The 17225-nt window shown below is 37.7% G+C and overlaps 1 protein-coding gene across 1 annotated transcript in view; it reads left to right on the plus strand.

Annotated features, from left to right (window-relative positions):
* Positions 1-17225, plus strand: part of PHTF1 (putative homeodomain transcription factor 1) — a 57323-nt gene that overhangs the window by 39002 nt on the left and 1096 nt on the right. Inside the window, exons 15-17 of the mRNA XM_007949061.2 lie at positions 13121-13276; positions 15337-15432; positions 15841-15966. Coding sequence (XP_007947252.1) covers positions 13121-13276; positions 15337-15432; positions 15841-15966 — 378 coding nt within the window. The remainder of the gene's footprint in view (positions 1-13120; positions 13277-15336; positions 15433-15840; positions 15967-17225) is intronic.

The following is a 17225-nucleotide window of genomic DNA, read 5'->3' on the forward strand; positions in this document are numbered from 1 at the left end:
CAAAAAGAGGGAAAATATTGTGTAGTTACAGAACTTATAAATGGTGAAGAAGTCAGGAAAGTTGCAAGATAGAATGGACTATTCCAAATTCAGGGAGAAAATTATAAATCACAGGGTAACCTCAAAGAAAAATGATAAACCTTCATATCACAATAAAAAAGCGGACAAGCACAAATATGCAGCAAATACTAAAATAACAGCAACAAAGAAAATGAAAACAGAATTCATAAACATAATGAGCTCAGCACAGAAAATAATATGGAACAAAGAAACCAGGGACACCATGAAAAAAACACATAGCAAAATGACAGCAACCAATTCATACTTGTCAATAATTACACTGAATGTTAATGGATTAAATGCATCACTCAAGAGACAGCATTGCAGATTGGATAAGAAAACAAAGCCCATCAATATGCTGTCTATAAGAGACACACCTTAGAGACAAGACAAAAATAGACTTAAAATCAAACACTGGAAAAAGATGTATCAAGCAAATAGCAACCGTAGAAGACCAAGGGTGGCAATATTAATTTCTGATCAAATTGACTTTAAAACAGAAACCACCATACGAGACAAGGAAGGACATTATATAATGATTAAAGGAACAATTGAACAAGAAGATATAACCATAATAAATATTTATGGACCCAATGAAAGACACCCAAATTACATAAATCAGACTTCTAAAGAGTTAAAAAAAGACAAATAGATGATTGCACAGTCATAGTAGGAGACTTTAATATACCACTTTCTTTGAAGATAGAACAACTGGAAAGAAACTCACCAAAGATGCAGAAGAGCTAAACGATACAGTCTACCAACTTGACCTTAGAGACACTACAGAGCATTTCACCCAACAGCAGCACAATATACATTCTTTTCGAGTGCACATGGAACATTTTCCATGATACACCATATGTTAGGCCATAAAACAAGCCTTCATAAATTTAAAAGCATTGAAATACCGCAAAGCATCTTCTCAGATCACAATGCTATCAAATTAGAAATCAACAATAGGAAGATCAACAGAAAAGAGTAAACACATGGAAACTGAACAACACCCTCCTTAAGAAAGACTGGGTAAGAGAAGAAATAAAAAGTGAAATTCACAAATTCCTTGAATCAAACGAGAATGAAAACACAACATACCAAAATCTTGAGGACACAGCAAAAGTAGTGATCAGAGACCAATTTATAGCAATAAATGCACACATCAAAAAAGAAGAAAGAGCCAAAATCAACACTTTAAACCAACATCTCCAACAATTAGGAAAAGAAGAGCAAGAAAAGCCTATAGTCACCAGAAGATAGGAAATAATCAAGATTGGAGCAGAAATCAATGAAACAAAATAGACAATAGAAAAAAATCAACAGATCCATAAGTTGGTTTTTTGAAAAGATCAATAAAATTGACAAATGACTGGCAAATTTAACAAAGGAAAAGAGGGAGAGAATAAAAATAACACGTATAAGAAATGAAATGGGTGACATCACAACAGAACCAACTGAAATAAAAAGGATAATATCAGGATACTGTGAAGAACTGTATTCCAACAAAATTGAAAATCTGGAGGAAATGGACAGATTTCTAGAAACACACCACTTAATAAATGGTGCTCCAAAACTGGATATCCATTTGCAGAAAAATGAAACAAGATGTGTACCTCACACCATACACAAAAACTAACTCCAGATGGATCAAAGACTTAACATGTGAAACCTAAAACTATAGAGTTCCTCAAGGAAAAACTAGGGGCAAATTTAGGGATCCTAATATATGGCATAGGAGCTCTGGTAGCATAGTGCCTAAGGTACTTGACTGCTAATCGGAAGGCTGTCGGTTCAAACCCAGCAGCCACTCCTCAGAAGGAAGATGGGGCAATCTACTTCTGTAGTGATACTGCCTTGGAAACCCAAGGAGGGGTCACTATGAGTTGGGTCCGACTCGACAGCACGTAACAAAAACAAAATAAATGGCATAAATAGACTATCAAGCATAACCCAAAATACAGAAACAGCAGAAGAGAAACTAGATGAATGGGACCTTCTAAAAATTAAATTTTTATGTGCTTCCAAAGACTTCTCCAAAAGAGTCAAAAGAGAATCTACAGATTGGGAAAAAATATTCAGCAATGACATATCTGACAAGGGACTTATCTCTAGAATTTATAGAAAACTCCAATATCTCAATTACAAAAAGACAAATAATCCAATTAAAAATGGGCAGAAAACATGAATAGACACTTAACCAAGGAGGATATTCAGGCAGCCAACAAACAAATGAAGAAATGCTCATGATCATTAGCCATTAGAGAGATGCAAATGAAAACAACAATGAGATACCATCTTGCCCCAGCACTGGAAGCAAAGTTCAACAAGACAGAAAATAACAAATGCTGGCGACGATGCGGAGAGATTGGGACTCTCATACGCTGCTGGTGGGACTGTAAAATGGTACAAACATTGTGGAAAGCAGTGTGGTGACTCCTCAAAAATTTAGAAATAGAAATACCATTTGATCCTGCCATTCCATTACTATATATATATATCCTGGAGAAGTGAGAGCCATAAGATCAGACATACACACACCCATGTTCATCGCAACACTATTTACAATAGCCAAGAGATGGAAACAACCTAGATGTCCATCAACTGAGGAATGGATATCCCAACTATGGTACATACACACAATGGAATACTATGCAACACTAAGGAATAACAGAATCTGCAAAACACCGCATAACGTGGATGAACTTGGAGGACATTATGCTGAGTGAAATAAGTCAATCACAGAAGGACACATGTTATATTATTCCATTATTGTAAATGTCAAGGAACGGTTTATATATGGAAGGAAATTTTATTTGTTGGTTACCAGGGGTGGAAGGGTAGGGTAGGAAACACCATTAGATAGGTAGAGATAAGTATTGATTTGGGTGAAGAGAAGGGCAATGTACCAAATGTGAGTGATCAACATGGTGGCATTGAGAAAGAGGAAGACAGAAAGAGATACATGGGAGGTACAGACAACAAAAATGAACCCTTTCACACATACATACTGCGTTGTCAATGAAGGCAAACATGAGTATATGGATGGATAGATGGGTGGGCAGGCTGAACTATTAGGTGTGTCTAAGCATCAGGGAGCATACCCAAGACCATATATAGGGTTTTCAGACAATGCTTCTACAAATGTATTTGTATGTTCTGTAAGAACTCCCAGGTGTATTGTCGAGCTGACAAGGGACAAGGTTGTAGTCATTTCTTGGTCATAGCCAGCTACCCAGAGGGAGTGAGTAGTTGAACCTGTGGGCTCAAGACCATAGTCGCAGGAGACATCAAGCTCAATTGGCATAACATACCACACAAAACATTGTTCCACCTCCTACTTTGGCGAGTAGCGACTGGGATCTTAAAAGCTTGCAAGCAGCCATCTAGATGCGACAATAGGTCTCTCCTCATCCAGAGCAAAGAAGAATGAAGAAAATCAAAGATTCATGGGAACAATTAGTCCTCGTAACCGATACACTATGCGACCCTCAGCCTAAATGACTGTGAGACCAGAAGAACTAGATGGTGCCTGGCTACCACTGTCAACCACTCAGAGGGGGATCTGTGGAGGAGATCCTGGGTAGAGAGGGAGAACAATGTGGAACAAAACTCAAAATCATTTGGAAAAATAAAAAAAAAGGAGACCAGGTTTTCTGGTCTGATAGAGCCTGGTGGAACCACTGAGACTATGGTCCCTACCTGCCCTTCAGGTCTAGAATTGAACCCACACCTGTGGCTTCCAGCCAAACAAAAGACGGGCATATGAGTTGAACATGTACCTGAGGTAGATACACTCCTTGGAGAGAACAATCCTGGGAGAAAGAGGGACTGTTTATGCACAGGGAGACAGTTCAGGGGGCAGGAGTGCATGGAGGGATGGACACAGGGAAGAGGTAACTATTGGGAGGAAGTGGGAGGGGAGCTGTTGCATTGGGGTAAATTGTAGTCAATGGCATGAGACAAAGTGTATATGAGCTGCTGTATGGAAAGTGAATTTGCTCTGTAAATTTTCACCCAAATCACAATATAAAAAGAAAAACAACATTATACATGAAGAAAGCAAAGGATCATTAAAGATACAGAAAAGGAAGAAAGACTAAAATGGATATCAGAAGAGACTCTGAAACTTGCTCTTGAATGTAGAGTAGCTGAAGTGAATGGAAGACTCTGAGCAGAAGATTTTAAAGTGCAGCTCGAGAAGACAAAATATTGTAATGAAATGGGCAATAACCTGGAATTAGAAAATCAAAAGGAAAGAACATGCTCAACATTTCTCAAGCTGGAAGAACTGAAGAAATAATTCAGGCTTTCAGTTGCAGTATTGAAGGGTTCTGTGGGCAGCATATTGAGTGATGCAGGAAGTAGCAAAAGAAGATGCAAAGAATACACAGTCATTTTACCAAAAAGAATCGATCAATCAGCTATTTCAGGAGGTAGCATATGATCAAGACCAATGGTATTGAAAGAAGAAGTCCAAGCTGCACTGAAGGAATTGGAGAAAAACAAGGCTTTAGTAACTGACACAATACACTTTGAGATGTTTCAGCACATGGATGCAGCACTGAAGGCACTTACTCATTTATGCCAGGTGTTTTGGAAGACAGGTACCTGGCCACCTGACTGGAAGAGATCCATATTTGTTTCTATTCCAAAGAAAGGTGATCCAACAGAATGTGGAAATTATCAAACAGTATTAATGTCACAGGCAAGTAAAATTTTGCTGAAGACAATTCAAAAACATTTGCAGCAGTGTATTAACAAAGAACTGCCTGAAATTCAAGCTGGATTCAGATGAGGACATGGAATGAGGGATATAATTGCTGATGTCAGATGGATCTTGGCTGAAAGCAGAGAATACCAGAAAGATGTTTACTTGTGTTTTATTGACTTTGCAAAAGCATTTGACTGTGTGGATCATAACAAATTGTGGGTAACATTGTAAAGAATGGGAATTCTAGAACGCTAGATTGTGCTCGTGAGGAATCTGGACGTAGGCAAAGAGGCTGTCATTGGAATAGAACAAGGGGTTTAAAATCAGGAAGGGAGTACATCAGGGTTGTATCCTTTCACCATACTTATTCAATCTGTATGCTGAGCAAATAATCCAAGAAGCTGGAGTCTATGAACAAGAAGAATGCAGCATCAGATTTGGAGGAAGACTTGTTAACAACCTGTGATACACAGATGGCACAACCTTGCTTGCTGAGAGTGAACATGACTTGAAGCACTTCAGATACTATAGTCTTCAGTGCGAATTGCACCTCAACATTAAGAAAACCAAAATCCTCACAGTTGGACCAATAAACAACATCAGGATAAGTGGAGAAAAGATTGAAGTCAGGGATTTCATTTTACTTGGATCCACAATCACCACCTAGAGAAGCGGCAGTCAAGAAATCAGGTGTTGTATTTCACTGGGCAAATCTGCTGCAAAAGACTTCTTTAAATTGTTAAGAATCAAAGATGTCACTTTAGACTGTAAGGTATGCGTGCGTAACCCAAACCATAGTAATTTCATTGCTTCATATGCACGTGAAAGCTGGACAATGATATTCATTCATTCATTCATTCATTCTTTCAGGAAGACTGAAGAAGAGTTAATGCATTTGAATTGTGGTGTTGGCAAAGAGTCTTGCAAATACTATGGACTGCCAGAAGAAAAAAGAAATCTGTCCTGAAACAAGTGCAGCTGGAATGTTCATTGGAAGCGAGAATGGCCAGAATTTGTCTCACCTACTTTGATCATGTTGTCAGAAGGGACTATTCCCTGGAGAAGGAAATCATGCTTGGTAAAGTGGAAGGTTAGCAAAAAAGAGAAGACCATCAATGAGATGAGTTGACACAGTGGCTACAACCACGGGCTCAAACACAGCAAGTACTGTGAGGATGGCGCAGGACCAGGCAGTTATTTTGTTTTCTTCTATGTAAGGTGTCTATGAGTCAGAGCTGAATGGATGGCACCTACCAACAACAATGGCTAATGATCACAAGCATTTCTTTATGTGTTTGTTAGCTAGTAATGGCAATTTTTGATGAATAGACATCTTTTCGTTATCCAGTGTATCACTGTTTTTATTTATGGTTGTCACTTTTTGCATCTTGCTTATGAAAGTATCATGAAGATACTTTCCTAAGCTTCATTGCTTTATCTTTCATTTTCCAGCTGGAATTGATTTTTGTGTATGATATAATGTGTGTGTGTGGGGGGAGAGGTCAAGGGTTTTTTTTTTTTTTTCATTTACTGAAAAGACCTTTTTTTCTACAGTGCCCTCTAGTGCCATCTTTGTAATAAATTGAGTGACAGTATATGTGTGGGTCTCTCTCTGAACTTTCTCTTCTATTCCTTCAGTCCATTTTCTGTATGTCCTTGTGTACTACATCCTGTTGTAATTGTCATAGCGTTGTTATAAGTCTTGATATTTGGAAGTATAATTCCTTCAACTTTGTTGTTCTTTGCCTTGGCTATTCTTGCCTTTTGCATTTCTGTATACGTTTTAGAATTACAGATCAATTTCCACAAAAACTATCTACTAGATTATAGTTGGGATTGCATTGATTCCATAGATCAATTTGAGGAGAATTGATATATTTACAATATTGAGCCTTCAAATCTATAAGCATGTATGTCCTTCTCTTTAGTGAGGTCGTGTTTAATTTCTCTTAATATGTAGAAATTTTGCACGTTTAGGCATATTCCTAGGTATGTGATTTTTTTTCCTGGGTTATGCAGGTTCTTTTTTTTTTTTTAATTGTGATTTGGGTGAAAATGTACAGAGCAAATTCACTTTCCATGGAGCAGTTCACATACACTTTGTCTCATGACATTGACCACAATTTACCACAATGCTATAGCTCCCCTCCCACTTCCTCCCGATAGTTACCTCTTCCCTGTGTCCATCCCTCCATGCACTCCTGCCCCCTGACCTGTCTCCCTGTGCACACACAACCCTTCTATTCTCCCATGATTGTTCTCTCCAAGGAGTGTATCTACCTAGTGTAAATGTTCAACACATATGCCTGTGTTTTGTTTGGCTGGAAGCCACAGGTTTGGGTTCAATTCCAGACCTGAAGTGCAGCGAGGGGCCGTAGTCTCAGTGGTTCCACCAGGCTCTATCAGACCAGCAAACCTAGTCCCCCCCCCCTTTTTTTTTTCTCCAAATGATTTTGAGTTTTGTTCCACATTGCTCTCCTTCTCTATCCAGGATCTCCTACATAGATCCCCTTCCAAGTGGTTGACAGTGGTAGCCAGGCACCATCTAGTTCTTCTGGTCTCATAGTCATATAAGCTGCAGTGTATATGATGTTTTTTGATGTTATTATAATAGTATCCTTTTAAATTTGTTATTTTCTATTTTTTGGTTGCAGGTATGTTGGAAGACAAATAAGTTTTTGTGTATTGACTTTGTATTCAATGACCTTGCTAAATGCATCTATTAGTTCTAATAGTTTAGATTCTTTTGGATTTTCTAGGTATACAGCATGTCATGTGAATAATGCCAGTTTCTTTTTTTTCTTTCCAATCTTTGCCTTTATTTCTTTTTCTGTCCTTATTATACTGACTAAGATCTCCAGTACAATATGAATACAACAAAGGTACCCTTGTCTTGATTCCTAGCTTACAGGAAAAACATATCTCTGATGACTAATAATACCTGGCAACTTTTTATGTGTTTTTTAACCCTTTGTGTATTTTTTTGTGAAGTGTCTTTTCAGACCTTTTGTTCATTTTTTTAGCTGGGTTGTTTGTCTTATCAAGTTTTAAGAGTTCCTTAAGTATACTGTATATAAACACATGTATGCATTACAGATATTTTATCCAGCCTGTGTCTTGGCTTTTCATTTTATTCATGATGTCTTTTGAAGAACAAATGTGAATTTTGATAAGTCTTTTGGTTAACCTTTTATTTTCATAGAGCGTCAAACTTTCAAAAATGTTGCAAGAATAATGAGAACTCTTGTCTATCTTTTACATAGCTTCACCAATCATTATAAAACTCCCCCATTTGCTATGTCATTTGAGTACATGTTCTCTCTATTTATATGTATATATATTTTTCTGAACCATTGTAGGCATCATGTGCCTAAATGCTTCAATGTTTTATTAAGAAACACTTTTACATAACAAAGTACAATGATCAAAATCAGAAAATTTAACATTGATAACAATATTACAGATATTATCTGATCCATATTCTGTTTCAAGTTTATCAATTATCCAATTATGTCCTTCATAGTTATTTTTTTTCCCTCAGTCCAGGATCCAATTCAGAATCACATTTGTATTTAGTTGTCATTTTTCTTTAGTCTCCTTTAATCTGGAACATTTTCTCAGCCTTTATTATCTTTCATGCCTTGACATTTTTAAAGCATATCCCAAAAAACCAAACTCACTGCCATTGAGTCATTTCTGACTCATAGAGATCCCCGTTGGGTTTCTGAGGCTGTAAACCTTTTTTTAAAAAAATTGTGGTTTGGGTGAAAATTTACAGAGGAAATTCCCTTTCCATAACTTGTTCACATACACTTTGTCTTATGACATTGACTACAATATACCCCAGTGCAACAGCTCCCTTCCCACTTCCTCCTGATAGTTACCTGTTCCTTGTGTCCATCCCTCCATGCACTCCCGCCCCCTGAGCTGTCTCCCTGTGCATAAACAGCCCTTCTTTCTCCCATGATTGCTCTCTGCAAGGAGTGTATCTGCCTCAGGTAAATGTTCAAGTCATATGCCTGTCTTTTGTTTGGCTGGAAGCCATAGGTGTGTGTTCAATTCCAGACCTGAAAGGCAGCTATGGGCCATATGGGTCTCAGGGGTTCTACCAGGCTCTTTCAGACCAGCAAACCTGTTCCCCTCCTTTTATTTCCCCAAATGATTTTGAGTTTTGTTCCACATTGTTCTCCTTCTCTATCCAGGATCTCCTACATAGGTCCCCTTCCAAGTGGTTGACAGTGGTAGCTGGGCACCATCTAGTTCTTCTGGTCTCATAGTCATACAGGCTGCAGATCGCATGGTGTACAAGTTGTGAGGACTAATTGTTTCCATGAATCTTTGGTTTTCTTCATTCTTCTTTGTTCTGGACAAGGAGAGACCCATCGTTGCATCTAGATGGCTGCTTGCAAGCTTCTAAGATCCTAGTCACTACTCAGCAAAGTAGGAGGTAGAAAAATGTTTTGTGTAGTTTGTTATGTGAGGCTATAAGTCTTTATGGAAGTAGATCACCCAGTCTTCCTTCTGTGAAGCAGTGGGTAGGTTAGAATTGCTGCCCTTCCAGTTAGCAGTCAAGTCCCTTATCCACTACACTACCAGAGCTCCTAAAGCATCCAAAAACCAAACCAAACTCAATGCCTTCGAGTCAATTCCAACTCATAGTGACCTGTCCTTGGGTTTCTGAGGTGGGATCTCTATGAAAGTAGCTTGACCAGTCTTCTTCTGAGGAGTGGCTGGTGGGTTTGAACCGCCAGTCTTTTGGTTAGCAGTTAAATGCCTTAGGCACTACGCCACCAGAGCTCCCACCTAAAGCTTATAGGACAGTTATCTTGTTGAATACCCATCAGTTTGGATTTATCTGATATTTCTTCATAATTAGAATCAGTTTATGCATTTTTGGCAGGAATATTACAGAAGGGATATTGTGTCCTTCTCAGTGCATCCTGAGGCACATGCTAATGGTTTATCATGTTAGTGATGTTATTTTTTATTTTGGTTTAAAGAAAAGGCATATTTATGTTTAATTTTTTGTTCACTTTTAACAATATGGATACATCCTGATGATAGTTGATAATGTAAGTAAATCTTTTTTTTTTTTTTTTAACTGTGACTTGGGTGAAAGTTTACAGAGCAAATTCATTTTCCATATAGCTGTTCATACACATTTTGTTTCATGACATTGACTGAATTCCCCACAAAATAACAGCTCTTTTACTACTTCCTCCCTGTAGTTACCTCTTCCCTGTCTCTTTCCCTCCCATGCACTCCCACCCCGTGAGCTATCTCCCTATGCAAATACTGCCCTTCCATTCTCCCATGACTGATCAATCGATTGATCACTCCAAGGAGTGTATCTACCTGATGTAAATGTTCACCCCATGTGCCTATCTGTTGTTTGGCTGGAAGCCACAGGTGTGAGTTCTGTTCCAGACCTGAAGGTAACTAGGGTCCACCTAGTCTCAGGGGTCTTACCAGACTCTGTCAGACCAGAAAACCTGGTCTTTTTTTCTTTCTTTTTTTAATGATTTTGAGTTTTGTTCCACATTATTCGCCCACTCTGTCCAGGATCTCTTGCACTGATCCCCCTCCGAGTGGTTGACAGTGGTAGCTGGGGACCATCTAGTTCTTTCTGGTCTCATGGTCCATATAGGCTGAGGATCACATGGTCTGCCAGTCCCTTGGACTAATAGTTCCTGTGCATCTTTGGGTTTCTTCATTCTTCTTTGGTCTGGATGAGGAAAGGCCCATCATTACATCTAGACATTTGCTTGCAAGCTTTTAAGACCCCAGTCACTACTTACCAAAGTATGTTGTACAACAATGTTTTTATGTAGTATGTTATGCCAATTGAGCTTGATATCCCCTGGGACCACGATCCTGAGCCCACAGGTCCAACTCCTCATTCCCTCCAGGTAGCTGGCTGTAGCAAAGAAGTCACCACAACCTTGTCCCTTGTCAGCTTTACTATACATCCTGACATTCTTATAGCTCATACAAATACACATGTAGAAACATTGCCTTTTAACTCTATACCTAGTCATGGGCACACTCCCCCCTGCCTAGACATACGAGATCATTCAGCCTGTCCACCCAAGTGATGTTAGTTTTGATAACTTTCTTTAGTATCCACTAGATTTCTCATTTACCCCTTGACTTTTTTTTCCTTGCATTTTAATTTTACATATGTTTTAAATCTACCAGATGTAATTATTATTGTTTTATACGGTTAATTATTCATTTATGTTTACCCACATATTTATTCTTCCCACTGCTTTTCCTTTTTTTCTACATTTCTATATATCTCAGATTATTTTCATTCTTTCTGAAGAACTCCTTTAGTATTTTTTTTAGTGCAGGTCATATGGTGATGAATTCTCTCAATTCTTGTTTGTCTGAAAATGTCTTTCGTCACTTTAATTTTTTAAAGATATTTTTGCTGAGTATAGAATTTTAGGTTGTCAGTTTTTGTTTTGTTTTCTAGAACTTTTATGATGTTATTTTACTATGTTCTTATTTGCTTTTTTTTTGTTTTCTGAGCTGAGAAGTGAGCTTTTAGTCTTATTACTGTTCCTTTAAAAAAATATTCTTTTTCGTGGCTGCTTTTAAGATATTTTCCTTTGTGTTTGGTTTCTTATTAGTTTGACTGTGACTTGTGTATTAGTTGTGTAACAAATTGTATTGGTCTTGTTGAAGAAGTGGGTCTAGTTGCTACTTGGAATTACTTTCTGCCCCCTGCTTATAATTGGACAGGGCTGAACATCTGACCCAGACTATGCTAAACATCTTAAACATATTACCCCTTTGGAAATTAGAAGAAGAACCTGAGAAATTAGTAGTAGGCTTTGGAGAAAAAAGGTCAGTTGGAGTCAGTGAGGCTAAGAGGGGCACGGCAGACCAAAGCTGGTACAAGTCAAAGGTATGGGTGAACAGAAAACAAGAGTCATACAAGAAAATGGAATATTGAAAAGGAGAGGAGATGGGAGCCCAAATGACCTCAAGGCAACAGAGATAGTGACAGCAGCTGTGTGGTGACTTGATTTTCAAAAGGCTTGCATTTGGTGTCTGTGAGAATTTCCTATATATTTTCCAATAAATTCCATCTTACCTTGCTCTTGCTTGAACAAATTTCTTTACCTTTCAATCAATGACAACAAAAGTATATTTTTTTCCAAAACACCTGATGACACATAATAACCACTCAGTAAATAGCAGCTGCTGCTGCTTCTGTTGTTATTCAGATCCTGAAAGGAATAAAGAACTGATCCACAGAATTTTCTAGTCATAGATTCCTTTTCATAAGGGATAAAATAAGGTATTTGTAAATTGAAAGTAATGGAGTGGGCCCATGTTTTAGGGAGAGCTACTAGACATAATACAGCTGGAATGCTCCTTAGAAGCAAGAATGGCCAGACTTCATCTCATGTACTTTGGTCATGTTGTGAGAAGGGACCATGCTTGGTAGAGGGTCAGCGAAAAAGGGGCAGACCCTCAAGGAAATGGATTAACACAGTGTCTACAATGATAGGCTCAAGCATAGCAAAGATTGTAGGGATAGCGCAGGACCAGGCAGTGTTTTGTATTGCTGTACATGGGGTCGCTACGAGTCGGAGCTGACTTGACAGCACCTGACAAGAACAGCAGTTAGGCAGAATGCAAATTTAATATTTCAAATAATGGTCAATATATAATTATGAATGGATGCACTGGTCATTAAAGTTGCTAGAAATGCACTTGTCTTTTTTATTGTGTTTTTTTCCTTTTTCACTTCTCCAGTAGCATAGTGCCTAAGGCACTTGACTGCTAACCAGAAGGCTGGTGGTTCAAACCCACTACCCACTCCTTGGAAGGAAGGTTGGGCAATCTACGTCCATAGTGATACTGCCTCGGAAACCCAAGGAGGGGTTGCTATGAGTCGGGGCCGACTCTACGGCACATAACAACAACGACAGATCCTTTTCATCTTTCATGAAAATGAGAAAATCTAAGAAACTTGTTGTTGTTGTTGTTACGTGTCGTCGAGTCAGACCTGACTCATAGAGACCCCTGCTTGAGTTTCTGAGGTGGTATTCCTATGGAAGTAGATTGCCTAACCTTCCTTCCAAGGAGTGGCTGGTGGGTTTGAACCGCCAGCCTTCTGGTTAGCAGTCAAGTGTTTAGGCACTATGCTACCAGAGCTCCTCTAAGAAACTTAGAGAAATACATAATAATTCGATAATTATTTGAGTCTTAAAGCTCTTCTGCTTTGAGTTTTAAAATATTAGTTTCTTGCAAATACTTTTTAAAAATTGATAGAGTAAAAAAGTAATTATATGATTTAAGACAAATGAAAAACTTAACATTTTTTGGTCCTTCCTGTAGGTTCTTCAAGGACATAAAACTTTCCTTCATGATGCTTATAACTGGGAGTTTTTGATCTGGGAAACAGCTTTACTGCTTTTCTTACTGCGCTTGGCCTCACTGGGGTCTGAAACCAATAAGAAATACAGCAATGTTTCGATATTACTTACTGAACAGGTATTGACTGGTTGTCATTTTGGTTCACTGATTGGAGGTGGCATAATAATACTGTAAGATTTATGCAGAGTTGATTGTGGCTAGGGTTGCACAGCCGATTAATGTAATTGCTGTCCATAAGTCGTACAGCTGTAAAAAGTTGTGAGATAGATATATTTACAAAAGTAACAAAAAAGAGTAACTGCTAAGGCTGTTTATATATAAACATGTTACAAGATTTGATTCCTTGGTTTGGAAGTTTAGGGTCATGGTTTCATGGGACATCCCAGTTAATTGGCCTAATAACATGTTTGGTGCTCTGTTTTACCTCCTTTTCATTGGGTTAAAAGCTTGAAATCAGCCATCCAAGGCACAACAATAGGTCTCTATCTGCCTGGAACAACAGTGGAAAAAGGAGAAGAAGGAGAATCAGGAATAGAAGAAGGATATGGAATTTGTGGCTGATTGCCTCCATGAACAGCTGCCTCTTCTGCATGAACCTAGAAGAACTGGATAGTGCCTGGCTACCATTAATGAACATTTTGATCAAAGATTCTACAGAAGAATCCTGATCATTCTACAGAAGATGCAGAACAGAATTTCAAATTCTCATAATTTCCAGACTTTCTGGAACCATGAAGGATGGGTGAATCCCTGAAACTACTGTCCTGAGATAATTTTTAAACCAAAAATATCCCCTGAAGTCTTCTTAGGACCAAATAGTAGTTTCGCTGAACTAGTAAAGAATGCCTGCCATGAGCACTGTGCTCTTTTAAGATCTACCTATATGGGATCAAATTCAGCAGAGCAACTGAAAAGATTAAATAGGAATCTTAGGAGCAGTGAGTTTACGTTAACAAGGGAGGAACAACTCCAAAAACGAGGGTGAGAATGTTTGCACAGCTCGAAGATGATTTTCAGTGTCACCAAATTGTTCACGTAGAGGCTATTGAATTGGTGTGTGGTCTGCTATGTATGTTCTCAACAACAAAATATAAAATAAATTATATTTTAGAAAGTCTCTGAAAATAACACTAGGTTTCAATTATAAGTGAACTAGTGTACATTGCCTAAAAGGTAGCTTTCTTATGAAATCCAGCTTTAGATTTTCTATCTAAAAGGAAAAACAAGAAATCAAATGAATTTTTAAAAGTAGCACACATACACAAAAAAATTTATACAGCAGATTCAGAGTTGAATCCAGATTCTACCACTTTCTACTATATGCCCTCCACGTCACTGCTATGCTGTATTTGTTTCTTATAAAACGGATGATACCTTCCCCATGTGCTTCCAGGATTGTGAGATTTAAAATCTTATGGATTCAACGTATTTTGTGTACTCTAATGGTATTTTTCTTGGTGGTAATGGGACTTTTAATCTCATATTCTATATCAAGTATTAGATCTTTTAGAGAACTTGTGATTTAAATATGCTTAATAAGCTTCTTGAATTTCTATTTTCTTAGCCATAGAATACACTTTTCAATGTTTTAAGAAACTTACTTTTCAATATTTGACTATGTAAGATTGAGAAGTGTTTCTTATAAATACAGAGTAGTATAAAATTGTTAAAGATTATTTTTAAAATTTCAAGCTTAGCTGTAAGCTTTCAATAAAAACATTTGATATCATGAGATGACCTTTTTTATGGCCTTAGAATTACAGTATTCTTTTTATAAGGGTAAAAATAAAATATTAGTAAGTTGAAAGCATCTGTCTTCTTTCATTCCACAAATGTTTAATGAGGACATTAGATTAAATGGGGATACTAAGATGAATAAAATTTGGGTTTTGAATTCAAGGAGTTTACATGCTATTTATAATTAATACTACATTTGTCATTGCTTTGATATTTAAATTGCTTCATCATTACTTTTTCTTCCTGACAGTTTTTCTTTGGCAGAGACATGACTGGTTAGGGCAGGGCTAGGGTATGTGACATAGGTTCAGTATAAATAGCTGCTGGCTTTTGAAATTAATTTTACTTGGAAAACTGATCCTCAAAATCTACCAGATTTTATGCAATGTATGTTTTTTTTTTTCCTGTGAAATTTACTTAATCCCTATTCTTTCCCTTAGATTAATTTATATCTTAAAATGGAAAAAAAGCCAAATAAGAAAGAACAGCTCACACTAGTAAACAATGTATTAAAGTTGTCCACCAAGTTGTTGAAAGTAAGTAATATCGTAAGGCACACTTTTACTATCCTTTAAATGAAATAAAGGCTATGTCTTGGAAAAGACCTAATAGGTGGGTGCTAGGCTATGTAGGTTCTAAATGCTGACCTGATAGTTTTGGGTTAATGACTGTATAAGAAAAAAATTTCCGCCTTCTTGTCCAGGTCCTGATGATTGCTGATGTCTGCCAAATTTCTTAAATTACGTTTTTCTACCAACAAATTACATATTGCTAAAACCTACGTTAAAAAGTTTAGCTAGTGGAAAAGGTGATTAGAGTGCATTAGGGGTTTTTTGATGGTAGCTCTTGAATATGAAGGACAGATAACCCAACCACAAGGCTTAAAAAGTGACCAGGAAAATCACTGGTAGCTATATTGTTTCAGTTCTTTCTTGTTTTTATAGGAACTGGACACACCATTTAGACTCTATGGACTGACGATGAATCCTTTAATCTACAATATCACACGAGTAGTTATCCTTTCTGCTGTCTCAGGGGTCATAAGTGATCTTTTAGGATTTAATATAAGAGTAAGTATGACTATTATTCTGTAGTAGTTATTGTTGTTGTTGTCGTTGTTGTTATGTGCCGTCAAGTCGGACCCGACTCATAGCCACCCCTCCTTGGGTTTCCAAGGCAGTATCACTACAGAAGTAGATTGCCCAACCTTCCTTCTGAGGAGTGGCTGGTGAGTTTGAACTGCCAGCCTTCTGGTTAGAAGCCAAGTGCCTTAGGCACTATGCTACCAGAGCTCCTGGATAACTTCAGTTATCTTTGTATTGTTAAAGATGACACTGAAAAAGAAGATGGAAGGAAATCTGTCAGCTTCACAATTGTCTGATATTCAGTGCTGAATATGAATTGTGACGAAAATGTGTGAGCCACAATTTACATTAAGACTATTTTGCTATTGTTTGTATTTAAAATCAAATAACTAAGGAAATTGAGTCTTTTTGAGAGCCTGGAAAGTATAGCAATAGTAGGGAATGTTAACAATTTGAAACTTCTTGTCTCTGCCGTTTTAGCCTTATGGGCTTCTATTTTATAAAACACATTTCCATCTTTAAAAGTCAAAAATAAAATGTCTAATATATTCTAAAATCCACAAACAAAAGAACAGCAATGCTGTCGGCTATATTTAATTACAACTGGGTAGAGAAGTGCTGGTTCGATTTCCTGCCTGTCAAATTTTCTCATTCTTGTGCTGATCTGGTTCTGCTCTTTGCTTCTTGTGTATTTTCTGATCTCTGACTACCCGATAAGCTTTTCACTCTTGTGGCATTTTTTCCAGGAATTCCTTACCTGTATGTTTCTAGCCCCACATATGCTTGTCTAGCTGATTGACTATCACACTCTGACCTCCTGTACCTAAATTATTGTTGACTGTAGTGTTGCATTGTCTCCTTCAACTTGAGGATGGATGTATCTATATGTATAGACCTTGTCTGCCTCCATTCCTATACTATTTTCATTTCCAAGCCATGCTTAGCTATTCTTAACACTGGTTCCTCACTATTTAGAAAAATACTTTACCCTAAGTCCCAATTAAAGTTCTAGTGGTGTAATGCCTAACTGAAGGTTAGCAGTTCAAACCCACCAGTCACGCTGTGGAAGGAAGACTGGGCACGCTACTTCAGTAAAGATTTACCATCTCAGAAACCCAAAGGAGGTCTCTGTGAGTTGGAATCAACTTGATGGCAGTGAGTTTGGTTTTAATTTTCTGAGGCTCAGTAGAATAAATATTGAAAGATGATGCCAAGATTTTCATTCTAGGATAAAAAGGATGATT

The sequence above is a fragment of the Orycteropus afer genome, unplaced genomic scaffold, assembly GCF_000298275.1.
Source record: "Orycteropus afer afer isolate SDZICR_OR568_19922 unplaced genomic scaffold, OryAfe1.0 scaffold00010, whole genome shotgun sequence".
Lineage (NCBI taxonomy): Eukaryota > Metazoa > Chordata > Mammalia > Tubulidentata > Orycteropodidae > Orycteropus > Orycteropus afer.